Source organism: Orbilia oligospora (assembly GCF_000225545.1).
Source record: "Orbilia oligospora ATCC 24927 unplaced genomic scaffold scaffold00006, whole genome shotgun sequence".
NCBI classification, from domain to species: domain Eukaryota; kingdom Fungi; phylum Ascomycota; class Orbiliomycetes; order Orbiliales; family Orbiliaceae; genus Orbilia; species Orbilia oligospora.
The window spans coordinates 883,249-901,946 of record NW_011645563.1 but is presented as its reverse complement, the minus strand read 5'-3'; the positions used below and the strand labels follow the sequence as shown (position 1 = coordinate 901,946).

Here is an 18,698-nt window from a genome sequence, read left to right as displayed (position 1 = left end):
TCTCGCTTCAAAACTCCACTCGGTAGCTCTTGGCTTATGGTACTTTTTCGTTGTTTGACGTGGATGTGGTTCCAAACGTACAGCTGATTTGAAACTGCATACGTACCTGGCGAGATATCTAAGACGAAAATGTCATTATATGCCTGTAATATAGACACCTATCCACGGATATATAGACTTGCCTGCAGCTAAGCTCGAGAGTTTGTTTGCTTTAATCAAAAAGAACTGTTGGGAACGTGTGTAACATAGGAAGTGGCGGCTTCTGGAACTTGTTCCTGCAGCATATTGCGTATCGATGGCTAGGCATGAGCCGGGCTCCGCCAGGCTGGATAATATGGGATTGGGTGGTATTGCATCGAGGCATCAAATCGGATCATTTTAGACGGTTAATTAATTGAATTGATGATGTTTAATTGATGATGTCTTGCGGCATGTTTAGGATCCGATGCCTTGCATTGGAGCGATATTTGTGTCGAGCACGTACGAGGGAGGCTGGCCACTGGCTACATGCTACAATGCAATTGCAAAAGAATATCACATTTCGAACCTACATGTACTTACAATTATCTCCTCACTTTGCATTCCAATTTAGTACTAGATTGATAGTAGAATAATATATTGAAATCAGTAAGTACTTATGTATTCATAGTAATTAAGTCAACTGAAATCGAGTCAGTTCCTTATTTTAGGAGCTTATAAGACGGCTGGATATATCAACAGCATTCACGAGACCAGCTGCCCAAACATCAAACCGGCTAGCTTTATAATTTAGCTGGGAAATCAATTAATTTCGCAAAAGTTCCTCAATGCAAGTCCAAGACGTCAGTGCTCAACTCCCCCCCGCTGAAGATCTTAAGACCACGCTGTGTCGATCCACATATGGACTTGTACTTGTAACTTAGCCGGGGAAATGTGGCAGTGCCTGTTAACTTGTTCCGTATAGACGTTCGAGTTCCTTTAATAGTCTGTCGATACGAACCGTTTGGACTTTCGCCTCTCTAGTGTGCTTAGGATACCTGTTAGCGTATACTTTAACGAGGGCTTTGGCCTAGATTAGTCGACGCGAACATGCATATGCGGCTTGCAAACTCTATCACACTCATGATAGCTTTTCAGTTAATTTTAGTATTGATATGTGAGTTTGAATTATTTCGTGAACTGTTCAGATGACCTCCTCAATTTTGGGCTGCGGGTAACTTTTCATGGATCAATGTGAGAAGCCTTGGTATAACTGATAGATGTGCAGCTTAATTCCAGCTGACGTTAATTGGCGTTCCACGATCCGATGAGCTTGACGGTACCGGCTCCGCCTTTGGCATCGGATCCTGGTTACGACTTTACCAAGCCAGTACCTCAATCAGTTCTAGCTCTGGTTGCAACTGAAGGGTCAGGCGGTCCAGGTGGCCTGAGAAACCTGGTATAAACTAGGGTTCGGGCTCGAAATTTGAGCGAAAGCTAGCTAAGGTGCATTAGCAACGATTCAAATGACTAGCATAGAATAGCCAGTCGAGACCGGGTATGGATGTAAGTAAGTCTTAAGTACCTGCGCAATATACTCGCTTCCCATGTCATCCGAGGATTAATTTAATTGAGTATTCAGAAAAAACACCCCACAGACATGGACATGTCGACATGTGAATTTATACCCCGGGCTTGCGGGGCTAGCTAAATTCGCAATTCGTTAAGCTTGCCTCAAGCCTTTTTGTCCAACATTGCATTCAGCTTTCCGCCCAACTGCATCCACACAAAACCCCAGGTCAAATGGCCTCCGGCCTGCCGTGCCTTCTCCACAATATCTTCTCCAGTTTCCTCGGGTAATATTGTTCCTGGCGATCGTCTGAACAAAGTACCTCTACTTCTGTCTCTATAGACGGCCAGTTTGTGCTCAGACGGGACATCAATTGCATTTGCGGCTGCATCCAGGCACCTCCGCGAAGCCCAGGAACCGTGGTTTCAAAGCTGGGCTCGAGCGTTCAGGCACCAGATCTGGAGGCGAGTCGACTAACTTTGACGTCAACAAATTACACCGCGAAAATATTTGGCATCAAAAGTTGAATAAATTTCGAGAAGGATCAAAGCGTCTTTGGAATCCTATCTTCGGAAATATACTGGGTGTCCTGCATGGTTTACGTTTTTCCCCCCTTCTTGTTCTATCTTTGAGCCTCGACAATCAACGTTTCGATGCTTACGGAGCTGCGAGCTGCTGGGCGGGGATTACAATCGTGACGACGTTTCTTCCAACCAGAAATATACATGATTCATGATCATGACGGCTGCTGTACGTTGAAATTTAAACAAGAACCTTCTTCCTCGAAGAAAACGGTCCTTCTAGAATTTTCCGATATCATGCTTTATTACCAATATATCTTATCAACAGTCGACATCTCGAACGCTACCTCACTTTTTAATCACTGAGGACCGTTCAAATGCCGGAACCCGAAGGCCCACAAAAGATCAAAAGATTGAAAGCAAAGAAGGCTTGTGATCGTAAGTGCAACATTCCACAACACAATGATGAGGGGTAGTCCTCTCTGATGGGCTTGATACGGTCGAAAGGCCCAAGAGTCGGAGATATACGGCGAGCGGCTGACAATATTGGTGGTCGTGGGGAATTTAGAATGTAGAAGGCTACGAACAAAGTATGTCAAAGATCCTTTGCTATATACCTGTTAATATATCCTCGGCATGTCGAAATATGGACCAATAGGGCCATTCGGCATGATGCCGGCAGGATTCCGTACTGCTCACGTCATTGACAAAAGTAGAAGCCTTGAAAATTAACTGTGCTGTCCGTAGGTGCCAGCTGCCTGAAGATGGCCCGAGCGCATCTGCGTTCGATGCAGCGGGGTCTCGAGATCGAAGATGCACGCGCTGTGCAAGATTAAACATCGACTGCACTTTTATCTTACCAATCACCGAGACAAGAGATCGCAGACATGCTAGCACCAGTGTTCCGCCAGCATTGTAAGTGAATCTATTGTTAGCCGTATGGGGCCGGTTGCGAGTGGAGTGGATTTTATAACTAACTTACTCGAAAATTAAAGGGAATCTGTAGTGGAGGATAGTACTTCTCCTACTTCTTCTTCATCCCGGCCTAGTATAGTAAGGTAAATAGGAGTTTAAAATTAAAATAATTTTGCTTCAAACAAGTCTTAACCTGGTTCACAATGAGTAGGAAGCATTCTGCGGCACCCTTGCCAGTTAGTCAGCTAGACCCTGTCGAGCAGTGAGTATCCTCGTTAACCATATTTATCTTTATCGTCTAAATCTTTTTTTTTAAGGTCGAAGGCAAAATTCGGAGAATTCCTAGACACTTGCTTGCCAGTTGTCAATTCAAAGGAAATCTCGAATACTACCAGTGTTCTATTGAGCCAAAGTGTTCGTCGCATGGTTTTATCTTTTACGGAACCGAGCAACGTTGCAGCCGATAACAATATCCAAGAGTCTATTCGAAAGTACTTTAAGGATAAAAATGCGATTACTATTCCATCCATCCATAATGTTCAAAGTCTTTTATTTCTGAGTCTCTTCATTGACGAACCTGGCTCTGGGGCAGGAAATAAGCTGATGACGGTGAGTTAGCACCCCAAGATCGATCTTTCCCTCTTCCCTTAGCGATACATTTATATATCTGCATTCATTAGCCGAAAACTATCTTGCTGATCCGCGGTAACCGAGTTGGATTAGGCTATAAGAATGGCATGTTCGATGCATTGGAACCGTCCCCCGGAGCAGGCGGACGAAGACCGAACCACGGTCAATTACTTGTGGTGGGCCCTTGTATCTAAGGATATCTGGTAAGCATGTCTTATTGTCGCCACGCCATTTATAGGTTGTCCATGTGCTGACAAGGGTTGCCCATAGGCTATACCTGGCCTCCGGCGTGCCACCCATAATTAATTACATGGGATTCAATGTACCAAAGCCCCAGGGCGCCCCGAGCTTCTTTTCAGCATTCATCGGGATATCTGAGGTCATGCGGCTGTTAATTCGCCCGGACTCTACTGGTGTTTATGTAGAGGGAACAGCACTAGAAGCTCTAGCGGCTTGGGAAAGATTCTATTTCGCCGAAATCTATCCGTCAACCTCACCGAATTCTTATACCCATCCGTTCGACCCACCGGCCTTCTTGAGGCTGCTGCATTCTGTCGTCCTATCACTTTTCGTTCTCCAAGACCCCCTAGGCTTTTCAGTTAAGTACTTTGCACTCCGCCAACAAGGCACAATGATGGACGATCCGATTGGGCAGGCCCCCTCGACTGGATATGGCATGGGGCAGCTGCAACATGCATATAACCAGCCTTATCCAACTTCTGCGGGCTCCTCGTACTTTGGGTACCCGAGCGAGGAAATTCTTAAAGTGCTATCTAGGACCTTGAGTCTGCACATGACTCATCCTGTCTTGTTTGATAGGTGGAGATATCTGCAACGTTTCTCAGAGATAGTAGTACTAGCTATCCTTAGACTGACGCACGGCTGCGTGCGCGGGGACACCATTATATTCAATGAACAGAACTCCCTGATCCCGAATTGGCGGACCAGGTGCATGATAAAAGACGAAAGGTGGGCCAAGATCCTGTCTTTGGTTGGCGAGGATCAGGGATGGGGCGTGGTGCTGGATTTATGTAGAGATTTCGAGGAAGACTCAGAAGAGACAGACTCTGGTGAAGGCTGAAGGACTTAGCGAGTGGGGTCCCCAGGGTTGATTGGCATACAGTAGTAAATAGGTTTGGACGTTTCTGTTTCTAGTCAAATCCGTAATTAATTGTATAGATCTTAAGAGAAGTTTGATACTTAGCCTCTCTTCTTAATAAATTTACTTAGCTTCGCACAATTTATTCGCCTTTCAGACGACCAGGCAGCTCGGAACCAAACACGGACTTCTAAATTATAAAATTAGGCTCCAACAGCGTCGGACCTTGGAGCCCCGAAAAGACTGCACTGTCTGTGTCACAAGCTAGGAGATACTACTGTTGGAAGAAAGTCGGGTAGATGCTCTTTCCAAATGCCTTTGGCAGGCCCTAAACCGGATAGCTTCCCCGGATAGCTTAAATACTTAAGTAATTAAGTATCCGTCGAAGCTACGAAGCCTAACTCAAAACGGTTCAGCTGCGGATACGCTCTCTGGACCCAGCCAATAAAGTTTTGGATCTGTGGCAGTCAGCTTCAGCTTAACGGCCTAGAAAACGCAGCAATTACTCCACAACCCTAAGATCTTGTCGGGAAAGCTTAAAGCTAACCCGTGGCTTTGGACGAATCTAACCCGTCGATTCGCAATATCTCGGCTTAAACCTAGGCTGCGGGATGACCTCATGCATCCAAGCGAAAGAACTAGCGAGATGCCGTCCAGACTCCGTCAACGATAAGAAATTTCGAACAAGGGTTGGATAACGATCCTTGTTGTCGACGATGTCTTAGATTTGAGAAACAACATTCCAGAGAGGAAAGCTTACGATTCGCCTGCCCTTTGAGAAAGGACAAAAAAAAGGCACATGCTGCTGAAAACCGCCCGCAAGTATGCTTTAACTGTTTGCTGCACTCTGCAGCCCGAAAATCTACGTTTTCGGGGCTAAAATGGTTATTTTGCGGGGATGATGGAAAGCGAGGTTGCAGCCATGATGATATCGGAATTGCCCCACCCCCATGCACGGGCACAACTTTGAGAACTTGTGCATAGAACACACAGCATATACCTTCCTCGTATGTGACGAGCTCAGAAGACATCGAAACAGTGTCATGAAGTCCGCATAAAAACATTCTTTCGGCACCTTCCACCAATTAGCGTTTGGTCAATTGAATGGTTTGTTGGGACAACTGCCACGTTTCCAGCTAGATATCGAGCTATTAATCAAGGCTGGCGACCCAGATGATAAAACCTTGAATTCCCCCTCCGAGAAGATTGGCTGTCGACGCAAATTGTGCCGATATTTTTTTTTATATATGAAGTATTTCTAAGGAACGGGCCTTTGGAGAATCAAGTTCTGGATTGTCCACTCCTAGATCAATACTGATCTACTCTCTTGCTGTATCCTGATCTGAATCCCCGCTAAGGGCTGTCTCTATACAACGTCTCAACAGGTAGGTTAAGTATACTTCTTGAACTCCTGAATTGCAATTACGACCAGTATGTATGCTGCGGAATACTGATTCTGAAGCTTAAATAGGGCCAGTTCAATCTTTCTTCGTTCAGATCCCGAGTGTCCCTTAATTTCCACAAGAACGACCAATATTTTACATCAACTAGGCTATTAGTTTTTTTTTCGACACTTCCTTGAAAATGGCGAGTTCAAGCACCGGTGCTATCCAGGCTGTTGTAGACAGCCTAGCTGGAGCAGTCCTTGAGAAGGATGCTTCTCAGGGCGAGTCTAGATCTAGCGCAAAACCCGCACCAGTAGTTTCCTTGATCAATGAACGTATCTCGGGAGAATATAAACTCCAGAAGGAATTCGAACACAAGTCTGCTAGCTCTTGTACTGCTTATCTACAAAGCCCGGAATCCCACGTTACCAAATACGGAGCTTCCGTCCCACGACTAAAGCTCGAGGTTGAGCCTTTCACGACGCAGATCGCTCGTATTAGGATCACAGATGCGGACAGGACGCGATGGGAGATCCCGGACGAATATGTTCCTATCGGAGCCGATATACCCCCAGAAGTACAGCGCCCTGCAGTCGCCGGTTTCGACGTCTCAATAAAAGCCGATGATGGAGACCCAGGATTCACAATTTTCCGCAGGTCGGACAATGTCCCAGTCTTCGATACTCGGGGTATATCACTTGCCTACACTGAACAATATATCGAAATCGGGACGAAGCTGCCTAAAGGAACATTTGTATACGGGATGGGGGAAGTTGTTGGGCCGTTTTGCCGTGAAACTGGGCATAGATATGCATTCTGGTCTCGAGGTACGTGGTAGCCTTACCCGCAATCCAAATGGTATCTATAGCATTTGAGTGTTTTCTAACGAAAAGTGATATTTTCTAGACGCTCAAACACCGCTACATGAAAACTCGTATTCCAGTATGCCGATGTTTATTGGAATGCACAATGGCAAAGCCTTCGGTATCGTAAGTCCCCGTAGAATTGATCCTGAGATCTAGACCTATGCCCAAACATAAGTGCAAGATATCTAACTGCGGTACCAGTATCTGCACAACTCCAATGCATTGGATATGATATATACCAAAGATGTCATGACCTATAAAATCGTCGGGGGTATCGTAGACTTCTTTGTCTTCCTTGGCGAAAGTTACGAAGACGTTGTCAAGCAGTACCAACAAGTTACTGGATTTCCTCAGCTACCACCCTATTGTGAGTTCTAGAATTCGTGATCTATTAATAAAATAATCCTTCCATGTACCGGAAAATCAAGCGAATCCTGATGTATGGTTTTTAGGGTCGCTTGGCTATCATCAATGCCGTTGGTACTACACCACCACCGAGAAACTTGACGAGGTCAGACAGATGAGTATGCAGGTGGACATCCCAGTCGATGTCTTCTGGCTTGACATCGGTAAGAGCAGAGTTTTTGAGATCTTAGAGATACGAATGATTGGCTAATTAATTGGAACAATTACCAGACTACATGATCAAATATCGACTCTTTACTCTCGAAGAAGAGAGGTACCCATCCTTTATCGACTATATCGAAAGAGAGATTCACAAAGACAATCACAAACTTGTAGCTATTCTGGACCCTGGTGTCAAGAACAAAGTTGACGATTACTACCCCTGGACCCGCGGAAAGGAGCTGGATATTTTTCTTAAAAACGGGAACACCGGGGAAGACTTCGTCGGAAAGGTGTGTATAGCTAACCGTAATACCTGAGATGACTACAACCTGTTGATAATGTTGATTAGGTCTGGCCGGGGCATGTCGTTTTCCCAGATTGGGTCCACCCAAAAATCCATCAATATTGGACAGAAATGCTCAGAGAATGGTTCAAAAGGTTGCCTGTGGATGGTATTTGGCATGGTACGTTTTATATCCCCGGAGTATGGTAGGCAGTCCTTACGCTAACCTTGCGAAGATATGAATGAATGTAGCAATTTTGCGAATGGAGATGTTCACGAAGCTGGTGGAAGTGCATTAATCGACGATATTTTAATTCCTACAGACACCGAAACGGTTGATGATATGGCCAAGGCCGCTGCTGAAGGTGTTGAAATCGACCCGAACGCAATGCAACGAGGGGAGGCTAAACCCGAGCCACCACCTGCCTTTGATCCAACGCGACCAGCAGGTCTTACAAATCCGCCGTATAGTGTCAACCATGGTGGCGTGAACTGGCCACTGCACGCTCGGAGCATTTCGGTGGATGCGACACATTATGGCGGGGTGCTTGAGTATAACGTTCACAACCTGTTTGGGCATTTGAATTGCAGGACTTCATACAATTCGATGCTAGAGATTAAACCAGACGAAAGGCCCTTCATTTTGACTCGGAGCGCTTTTGCGGGAACTGGCAAATATGCTTCAAAATGGTACGTATGCTCTCGAAACTCTGACAAACTTGCCGGGAACTCCACGTGATACTAACAAAAATGTCAAACAGGTTGGGAGATAACTTTAGTCATTGGGAATCCATGAGACATTCGATTTCCGGGATATTGAACATGCAGATGTTCGGTATTCCACACATTGGTGCTGATATTGGAGGCTTCAATGGTGGCCCGTCTGAAGAGCTCTTAGTCCGCTGGTTTCAGCTAGGTTCTATGTATCCATTTTGCCGGTATGTTAATACAGTAACCACTTTTCAACTATTGACCTTCCTGACAAAAATGCTTGGACAGGAACCACAATATGCCTAACACGCCGCCACAAGAAGCATATGTCTCAGCAGCTGTCGCCACTGTAGCAAGAAAATATCTCACATTCCGCTATAGGATCTTGCCGTTCTGGTATACTGCATTTGCCAAAGTTAAACAGAGTGGAGGCAGCGTCGTCCAACCAGTCTGGGCTGTATATCCGCCCACCCTAAAGAAGACAACCGAGGAAGTCAAGAAAATCTATGAAGAGAGCAATGACGCTTTCTTGATTAACAAGAAACTGCTGGTTCTTCCGGTTGTTCGTGCGAACGAGAGGGAGGTTAACGCCTGGTTTCCGAGGGGTGTGTGGTATGATGCATTGACTGGGAAAGTCTTTTCTTCTGGGAGCGATATATGGCGAACGGTATCTGCGCCGCTCGATACAATTCCGGTTCGTATTGCCTTCGATATTTCATTTTGGGTTTATGATTCAGAACCTAACAGTTGCTATCTCAAGCTATTTTTCCGTGGAGGGTCTATAATTCCGATGCATTATAATAAGTCGGGACAGACGACTGTTGACTTTAGAAACGGAGGGCTATCGCTTGCGATATACCTTGACTCTGAGGGCAAAGCCAACGGCGATATCCACTTGGACGATGGGAAGACATTTTCATCTAAGATATCGATGATCACCCTCTCTGCACATGTTGACCCTGACTTGAATATATTGACCTTGAAGACAGATGGAAGGTTCGAGTACTTGTCAGTGGGGAACCCGGATGAGGTAACGATACGAGAAATTATAGTCGAGTCGATAACCGGAAACTTCAAGAAGACTCATACTAGGATCTATCTTGGTTTTCCCCAGACACATACCTTTGAATTGTAGGACGATTCAAAGTTCACCCTGCGGAAGGCGTTGAAGATGATGTGGGGAACGATCAAGGGAAATCAAACAGCAAAAAGACACCCGCAAGAAGAAATGTATGCTAGTTTTGGGGAGGAAGGGGAGGGAGTTTGTGAATTTGAGGGCCTGGCAAGAGCGAATAGCGACAACGTTCAGTATTCGGGAGGTCTTGTGGCGGTGTCTTAAACCGGTCCTCTTCTTGTAGAACTGTTTTGACATGAAAACGGTTAGAAGCTCTAAGTTTGCACGACGAATTGTCAAATCCATGTTATTCGAATACACTAGGATTAGTGTAAAATAGTCTTGTGGGGTATATCTAAGTACCTGAATAGTTTTTAAGAACTTTGAAGACAGTTCCATAGGAAAATGAAGCTTTTTGGGGCTTTGAATTTCAGTGCCTTGGGCAGGTTAGAGGCTACACTACAACGGCAGATCCAGAAGTGTTGCAGCTGTGGTATTTAAATGTGTTCCCAAATCGGCTAACCCCGGCCGTGCGACTTCCCGGCTTGGCCAAGCACGCATCCCTGATGGTTGAGCTCCAGCCCGAGGAATGTGGACTCGCTCTTCATCTGCTCCATTGTACAAGTCTTCGTATCGTATCGTTGCAATTGATGATTCTACAGGCCTAATAGACGGGCATTTCATCGTCCGAAATCATGGACGCCTCCCGTCGTCATCGCGGTTACAGTGATGCCGAAGAATCCGATGTATCCAATCCTCCATCCAAAATTATGAACACGCGAGTCCGTCTGTACACGATCTTAACAATTGGCACGATAATTTGCTATATGTACTATGGATACCAGAGCAGTGGGTTTAAGGGCTACCAGTACAAGATATTTGGGACGGTTAAGACACCCAATGCGGAATTTCCGGTCGCGGTACCGGCGCCTCATACGACGGTAGTCGAGGTTGATGTCACTAAAACGCTATCAACGGTGTTTGAGGCGGCACCGACGTCGACGCCTGGTAAAACAAACTATTGGTTAGCAAATATGGAGCATAGGGGGGTTGCACCTTATCATTCTGATAAAAAGTATCAAGGTATATAAATTCCAATAGCAAGACTTAATCCCGTAATTTTTTTATAGTATTGCTAACTGACTGCTTAAACCCAGTTTAGTCTTTCGGAGTGTGTTCGATTTTGGAGCAAAAGGAGACGGTGTCACCGACGATACAGTAGCTATCAATGCAGCCATAACAGCGGGTGAGCGCTGTGGTGAGGGATGTGATTCCTCTACCATATCACCAGCACTAGTGTTCTTTCCACCCGGGAAATATCTAGTTTCGGCGCCAATTGTGGCATTATATTATACACAACTGGTTGGAGACCCTTTAGATTTGCCGGTTCTTTTGGCGTCAAAGAATTTTAACGGGTGGGCGGTTGTCGACACGGACCCATACGACCCGCCCGGGAGGAATTGGTATATCAACCAGAATAATTTCTTCCGAGCGATAAGGAATTTTGTGATTGATTTGACATTGATGGATCCGAGTAGTGGTGTTGGGTAAGTTATATAATTATCTTGGAAGATTGTGTTCCGCCATAGAGATGTTCTAGGTATAGACACCTATGAGTCTGGATTCTGGACTTTGGAATGATACATGAAGTTTTAAGTACTAACGTGTGAGGAGAATACACCACCAGGTGGCCCAGGCGACCTCGATCTATAACGTGATCTTTAAAATGCACGACGGAGAGAATACAAAGCAAAGAGGTATATTTATGGATAACGGATCCGGTGGATTTTTGTCGTCATTAAAGTTCTATGGTGGAGATTGTGGTGCTTTCTTTGGGAATCAGCAGTTCACAACCCTTAATCTTGAATTTTACAATTGCAAGACTGCAATTTACATGGTAAGATTCTTTGTATGATATGCAATATGTGGGTGTGGTGCTAACAATTTCAAAGAACTGGGACTGGGTATGGCTTCTAAAATCTATCAAGATACACGACTGTGGTATCGGTATCGACATCAGCAACGGTGGGCCGAACGACATACACACCGGTTCCGTTCTTCTGCTTGATAGTTATATCCAAAACACAGATATTGCGATCAAAACTTTTCGTACCCAGGAATCGAAGCCTCCCGCCGCAGGCACCCTTGTCATCCAAAATCTTGTAATCTCGGGTGTTAAAACTACGGTGTCCGGTTGGAACGATGAGGAAATATTCGGGGGTAACGAAAAGGGCCGGAATACGACGATACCATTCTGGGGTCATGGGAAAGGCTACTCGGACCATCTTCCTCAGGGAGGCGATATCAACGTTGTTGCGGATGAAACCGTCGATGCGATCCCGGCGGCCTTGAAAGATGCGACAGGGAAGATTCTAGAGCGACCGAGACCGCTTTATAGACATATTGTACCCAGTCGGTTTGTTAGTGTTAGGGCAGCTGGAGCGGTTGGAGACGGTGTGGCGGATGATACCGCAGCGATCCAGGAGGTAATTAGTGCCAATGGTAACACACCAGCGGGACAGAAGAAAAAGATTATATTCTTCGACTATGGTGTCTATCGGGTTACACAAACGATCTACGTACCTCCCAATACTTATATCGTTGGGGAAACGTGGAGTGTCATAATGTCTTCGGGTAGCTTCTTCAATGATGTCAAAAATCCGAAGCCATTGTTTCTAGTAGGGAAGTCAGGCGAGGAAGGTATTGTCGAAATTTCAGATATGCTTTTCCAAACTCAGGGCCCTGCCGCTGGTGCCATTCTTATGGAGTGGAATATTAGGTAAGAATCGCTCTGATGGGAGAGGTACTCAAGAACTACGGCTAATTTAGAAAGAGATCTCCTCAAGGACAAAATGTATCCGGCATGTGGGATGTCCACTTTCGGGTAGGAGGTTCTGAAGGAACAAACCTACAAGCTCCAAAGTGCACGAAAAAGCCAGACGACCAAGTCGACCCTAAGATTGATGATGATTGTGTATCCGCTTTCATGCTGCTACACATCGGTAAAACTGCAAGCTTGATGATGGAAAATATGTGGATTTGGACTAGGTACCCTTCCCCCGAAGCCCAGTGTTATGATACGTATACAATCACGACCCGGAGCTAATTCTAAGAGGATATTAGTGACCACGACCTGGACGCCCCAAAGCATGAACAAATAACCATCTATACCGGACGTGGCCTTCTTTGTGAAGCCGAGTTAGGGCCTGTCTGGATGTATGGTCATGCCGTCGAGCACAACGTTTTATACAACTATCAGCTCGCCAATGCCAAAAACATATTTATGGGTGTTATACAAACTGAAACACCGTATTACCAGTCAAACCCGCGGGCTAGACAGCCCTTCGCACCCGTCGCAGAATATTTTGATCCAGACTTTGAAGCAACTTGTGGCGGTGCGGACATTCCAAAGGAAAAGGTTTCGATGTGTGAGAAGAGTTGGGGACTGCGAATATTGAACTCGACGGACGTGTTTGCCTTCGGTGCCGGATTATATTCATTCTTTGAAAACTACAGTACTGGTGAGTTGAACCTATGACTAGACTACGCTGTCTTCAGCTTTTTACTATGGTACTAATGTATCCTTATAGATTGTATTGCAAAACGGGAATGCCAGCAAACAATGGTGTCAATAGATAGAGACAGGAAGAGTGATATAGTCTCTTCAAGAAGTAATATTTGGCTAATGGGGTTGGTAACAATTGGGACTCAAAATATGGCAAGCTGGATGAAGGATTCAGATGGTGAAAAAGTTGTTGTTGGGGCACTAGATGGTAATGGAGCTGGGTTCACGGATAATGTCGGTTTGATACTGTTGTAATCGAATTTCACATATATGAATATTTTGGGTATAATATAGACTGGGTTAATGGAGTGAAAAATTTAGATGGGTTTTCGTGAATACGAGACCCGTGCTCTCGCGAGCATAATCAAAATTCGCCGCAAAAATTCAAATTTTATAAACTACGTAGTTAATCTGAAGGAAAGGCTATATATATAAGATATCAAAAAGAGAAATTTGCAAGAGAGAAACGATCGCAAACCGCTAATAGATCCCAAAGCATAAGGCTATAACTGATCTGGTGGGCACCAGACAAGTTACTACCCTCCGCAAAACGCCCTCAACTAGCACCCGCTTCCATTTCAGCCCAAGTACCGTTCGAAAACACCGTTCCAGCCCTCGTGTAGTCTCCTACAAAACTGCCTCTCACGTATCCTACCCGAATATACATCTTCTCTACCTCTTCGTTCCCGAAGGGACTTTGGTCCCCGGCCAAGTTCTCGGTCCCAGGATTATCCCAAAGACTCTGCTGCATAATCTCCCCTATAGTCCGCCGCTGTAACACAACAGAACTCTCGCTGCCCCTGTACCTCTCAACGTCATTGACGATTACGCTGACTGCGTCCCAGGGCTTCTCGATAGTTGTCCATCCTATCGTCACGTTTCCAGCCATGACGACAACATTCTCGACTTGGGGTAATATGCTCCCAAGAAGTGCGTCCCCTCTCAGTTCAGCACTTGTCTGTAGAACTCCATCCCAGCCCCATTTTGCTAGTCCGTTGATGAATAATCCCATCAATAGCCCCTGATAAATAAGAGACGGCCGTGTCTGTATCCTCGTTCCAGGTAATAAAAGCAGTGATAGAATGTAGTGATGTATCCTCAAATTCACACCAGGAACGGCGATAAGTAATCCCAACCCGACGGCAACGGCGGCGTAGAACCATAGATATTTTTGCATATTCCCTTCCCTTCTGATATGCAGAGCCTGGAATACAGCTACACCGACCAACACTATGACGATAATTGCTAGTGCAGCTTTGGCTCCGGGTTGTTGATTTAAGTCATGCGGTGTGAGTCTCGAGATCGGTATCCATTTGTCAAAGGTATAGTTATTCAACGCTCCGAACCAACAGGCACCGACCCATAAAACCGTTTTTTCGAATTGAGCATTCAGATCTCGAAGAGTACGACGAACTACCATCCGCTCTATAACATATGCGGCAAATGCCGTTGGTAGGAACCTGGTCGCACCAATAGCTATGAGGTCGTATGGACTGGCATGACCTGGCGGGTCGCCTGCCATGGCTACTTCCCAGAATATACTGCAGAAAAGAGTCCAGAAAAACACCGTGGGATTTGTCGTAAACAAGGATATGATAATGTTGAAAACCAAAGTTACACTAAATGCGGTCCATCGGAGGTCGGTGCAGGGTTCAGAGTCTTCAAGACCTTCAACCGTGTAGGAGTACGGGAATGGTGCGTCAAACGGAACAGATTCTATTCCGCTGGAGATCGACCCTGGGAATGCGGCCTGCATCCCTGTTTTGCGAAGACGCGCGCATCCTCCTTTGTTGGGTCGTAAGATGTCGGCATGAGTGGCAGCAAGGCAAATAAAGGAGTCCGCGCGGTAGTACCGGGTTTCTGGATCAACTCCTAGTGAAGGTAGGCCGCCCCCCACGACCAGTGATTGGTAGTTAAGTTGTTGGGTACCAACAGTGTATGGTTCCAACAATCTGGCGGAGCCGCAATCGGTTGGACAACGGAATTTAAAGGTTGAATTAGCGAAAGAGCGACAATCGATGCCGTTGATTCCACATCCGCTATTCTTCGACCTTTTTACAGGTACCATGTTAAATACCTTTTTCAGTATTGACAGTAGAGCATTGTACTCACCAGAGATTAGTACTACAGCCCAACATCATCTCATCTCCAGCGAAATATGAATAGTGAACGACCAGAACGAACGCGGTAATCCATATCGCGCAAGCAAGCAACCAGGCAATAATCTTTGTACGCTTTTTAGGACAAAGATTATCGAGGATCCTGATAGGAATTGCTTGTATATCTGGGAAGATTGGGTTTATTTTCAAAGTTTCTGGTGGAACCGGTCCTTTTATCCATCTCGCTATCGCGGATGTATATTTCTTCGACTTATATCTTAAACTCGTGGAAGTCGTAGTACTATAATACCGAGTGCGTGAGCGTTGTGAGTCCCCTTCTAGACGTTCAATGTCGTCGCTATATTGGTATGAATCAATTGATTGACGAGGGGCACTGTCGTCGTCATCTCTGTAACGGTTTCTCTCATTCCGAGGTTGACGGGAAATCAGAGGTTGATCAGGCGAAGGGGAATCTGACCTTGAATACGGCGGTGAACCGGATTCGAGATCAGCTGCTGATGCGACTTCATCTTCACGCGCATAGCCTGTCATCTCGACGGTTGCCTACTAGCGAAACTATTCTAACCTTTGAACTGGTAGTCCTCCACTGCTTCCACTCCCTTTTTGGACCTTTCCGTAGGCTCTGCACACCGGGTTTTTTTCGCTGGATACTGAAATACTACGAGGAGTAACCAATACACACAGGAATTCCGCAGGCAGGCCAGCTAAAGAAGGTACCAGGCACACAGGATATGGTAAGCAAGTGGGAAAAAAGACACACCAAGCTACGCTAAGGGCAGAATGTCACGCGAGCAGACGGGACCGTCAAGGAGGAACCGGGGACAAGACTAATCCGTATTCCGTGAGGAGTAGACGCGACATGGGGGCAGAGTATGTGAAATATGAAAGTTCTGTCAGATCATCGGAAACGGCGGAAACCAAGAATCTTGAGCTTTCTTAGCCTGCTTGCAGCTCTTATGTGCGCGTTATGCAGGAAAATGTGTTGCCGTGTTGTTGGCGGGGTTGGGACGGCTCGTCAATTGCCTGTTCGGGTTTACGCCGGGCCGGCATCTCTCGGCTGCGACGTCATGGCCCGCTCCCTTGGGCGCTGTTGGCTCCCATTGGCTATCGAGGACCTGTGTATATTTAGCATTCATGCAACTCGATTCGATTGATGCGAGTGATAGTTAGTCGCGATTAGGTTATGTGATATGGTGGGAAGAGTACTAGAAGGAAAGCAGTAAGCTTTGAATTTCTGAATCGATTCTACCAACATGTATGCGACTCTAACGACTCAATAATGCTTCAATCTCTTCGAGATTCATGCCTTCTGTATCTGGGTATATCACGTATATCCCAACCCACCCCGCTGCGCAAATGATCGCAAAAAGCACAAAGGTAGCGACTGCCCCCATTTTGTCCATCAAACCTAGGAATGTCTCCCCGATAATGAAATTACTGCTCCAATTACATGCTGTGGCGATGGCAGTTCCCAAAGACCGAACTGACATTGGGAAGAACTCTGCCTGCTGCCACGGCACATTTCCAATGCCTGATGCATAGGATGCAACATAAAATGTCGTCGAGAACAAAATGACATATGCATAAAACGAGGATGCGCCTGCTGGTTCGGCATCGGTGGCCGAATTCTCTTTCTGAGCCGTGGATATTTGTTGAGTCGGTAGGTTATTGAATCCGTATGCCGCGACTAAAAGGCCGACTGCCATCAGTGGCACCGAATACAACAGCAATCTTCGTTTCCCAACTCTGGGTATCAATACCAACGACACTAACGTAAAAGTGAAATTCGTAGCTGCGACTGATAATGATGTTAAAGTTGGGTTCTTAAAATCGAGCATGGCGTATATCAAGCTTGAGAAATACATCAGAGCATTGAAACCGCATAGTTGTTGGAAGCCCTGGAGGCCACCGGAGATGAGAAGAGCTCGTCGGTTGCTTCTTTTACCGAATAGATTTTTCCATTTGGCAGATGTGCTAGCAAGCTCGGTTTCATTCCTCACACCCCGCTCGATGCTGCGCACGAGGTGTGAGAGCATTCGCCGGTCAGCCACGTTTGACTGCTCTTGGTCGATCCCATACACGCGAGCAAGGACTGATGTAGCGTTTTCAACATATCCGTGTTGAACTAGCCACCGGGGCGACTCTGTGTAACCTGATGTGAGCTCCGTTCGGTAGACGTATAAGGTCAGGCGATAGATACATACCAGGCAAAAAGAATAGTAGTCCTATCTGAACAGCAGCTGGGACGCCACCCAGAAGGAACATGGGACGCCATCCAAACGGTGTCCGAGAATACCAATAACCAATCAGATATGCCACAATCTGACCAAGTGTAATGAATACAGTGTTGAGAGTATTTAGCCGTGACCGTAGATGGGCGGGAGATAGTTCTGTAATGTACATAGGAACCACAGCACTCCCGGCGCCCACTCCCAGACCTATGTAAAAGTATATTAGGTCAGATTCGCTCTTCAGTATTTCAACAGCCATTTATACTACTGACCGACTATAAACCTCCCGATGACAAGCCCCTGGACCGATTGAGCCCAGCTCTGCCAAACAGCGCCTAAGATAAACACTACCGCAGCCGCAAATATAGCTTTCTTTCGTCCATACTCAGATACTGGTCCCGAACATAGGGACGATATAAGTGCAGATACGGATGTAATGGAAGTGACCAGCGACTGCTGTGCCACGGTCAGGGCGGGTATCGGGGATGACTCTGGAGGATTCGCGAGCTGTAAAAGAGCGGAGCTTATAATTGCAGTATCATCTACACTTGTGGTTTAGTCAAATCTCTAAAAGTGTTAACACCGGCATGTATGGAATACAAATAGCTCTTACAGCCAAACAGTAGCCCTGATATCCCGGCGCTCACAACTAGCAACCAAACCCAAATCCCTGGCTCTCCACGCACTAACTTGGATGCTTCTTCAATATCGTTATCGGACCCAAGGAGGGCGTCATCATCGCGGGCGTCGCTATGATCCGGGTCATTCCCGTCTCGAGGTAGAGGAGACATTTCTATCGAACCATCAGGGATATGTGCATAGATGCTAGATGGTGCGGGTGTGTCCTGTGCTCGGGATGGCCTCGCGGGCGCGTGAGCCGAATCAAGCTGCTTACCCGATTCAGCTACAACGCAAAATCTGCAACAAACTCCGAGTTTGAGGGATATCTAGTAGTTGCATTAACGTTTAACCCTCCAAGTAGACAGACGGTATTCGAAGTTTACATTCTAGGTAATAGAAATGAGCAGAGTCCAAAGCTTTGATGTACTTAATCTTAGGAAGTTTCGGCATTTCTCTAAAACAAGAGCCATTTTTGGTGTTCTCTCGACCCCGACTTAGTAATCTTCCGAATCCCAACTTGCAGCTTCCTGATGGGGAACAAC

The 18,698-nt window shown here is 46.1% G+C and overlaps 5 protein-coding genes across 5 annotated transcripts; 3 read left to right on the top strand and 2 right to left on the bottom strand.

Annotated features, from left to right (window-relative positions):
- Positions 1 to 3,167: 3,167 nt before the first annotated feature.
- Positions 3,168 to 4,675, top strand: AOL_s00006g285 (uncharacterized protein; the record flags this gene model as incomplete). Its single annotated transcript, XM_011119594.1, has 4 exons — positions 3,168 to 3,226; positions 3,282 to 3,573; positions 3,688 to 3,797; positions 3,865 to 4,675. The coding sequence occupies 4 exons, from the start codon at positions 3,168 to 3,170 to the stop codon at positions 4,673 to 4,675; spliced, it is 1,272 nt and encodes a 423-aa protein (XP_011117896.1).
- Positions 4,676 to 6,277: 1,602 nt separating this feature from the next.
- AOL_s00006g284 (uncharacterized protein) lies at positions 6,278 to 9,640 on the top strand (the record flags this gene model as incomplete). Its single annotated transcript, XM_011119593.1, has 9 exons — positions 6,278 to 6,905; positions 6,985 to 7,067; positions 7,146 to 7,311; positions 7,397 to 7,513; positions 7,581 to 7,801; positions 7,861 to 7,975; positions 8,031 to 8,484; positions 8,556 to 8,732; positions 8,794 to 9,640. The coding sequence occupies 9 exons, from the start codon at positions 6,278 to 6,280 to the stop codon at positions 9,638 to 9,640; spliced, it is 2,808 nt and encodes a 935-aa protein (XP_011117895.1).
- A 674-nt stretch (positions 9,641 to 10,314) lies between these two features.
- AOL_s00006g283 (uncharacterized protein) lies at positions 10,315 to 13,439 on the top strand (the record flags this gene model as incomplete). Its single annotated transcript, XM_011119592.1, has 7 exons — positions 10,315 to 10,702; positions 10,782 to 11,166; positions 11,294 to 11,516; positions 11,572 to 12,398; positions 12,449 to 12,667; positions 12,743 to 13,140; positions 13,210 to 13,439. 7 exons carry the CDS (start codon positions 10,315 to 10,317, stop codon positions 13,437 to 13,439), a joined length of 2,670 nt encoding a protein of 889 aa, XP_011117894.1.
- Positions 13,440 to 13,740: 301 nt separating this feature from the next.
- Positions 13,741 to 15,835, bottom strand: AOL_s00006g282 (uncharacterized protein; the record flags this gene model as incomplete). Its single annotated transcript, XM_011119591.1, has 2 exons — positions 13,741 to 15,235; positions 15,297 to 15,835. The coding sequence occupies 2 exons, from the start codon at positions 15,833 to 15,835 to the stop codon at positions 13,741 to 13,743; spliced, it is 2,034 nt and encodes a 677-aa protein (XP_011117893.1).
- Positions 15,836 to 16,569: 734 nt separating this feature from the next.
- AOL_s00006g281 (uncharacterized protein) lies at positions 16,570 to 18,326 on the bottom strand (the record flags this gene model as incomplete). Its single annotated transcript, XM_011119590.1, has 4 exons — positions 16,570 to 17,447; positions 17,509 to 17,742; positions 17,808 to 18,077; positions 18,149 to 18,326. 4 exons carry the CDS (start codon positions 18,324 to 18,326, stop codon positions 16,570 to 16,572), a joined length of 1,560 nt encoding a protein of 519 aa, XP_011117892.1.
- Positions 18,327 to 18,698: the final 372 nt, after the last annotated feature.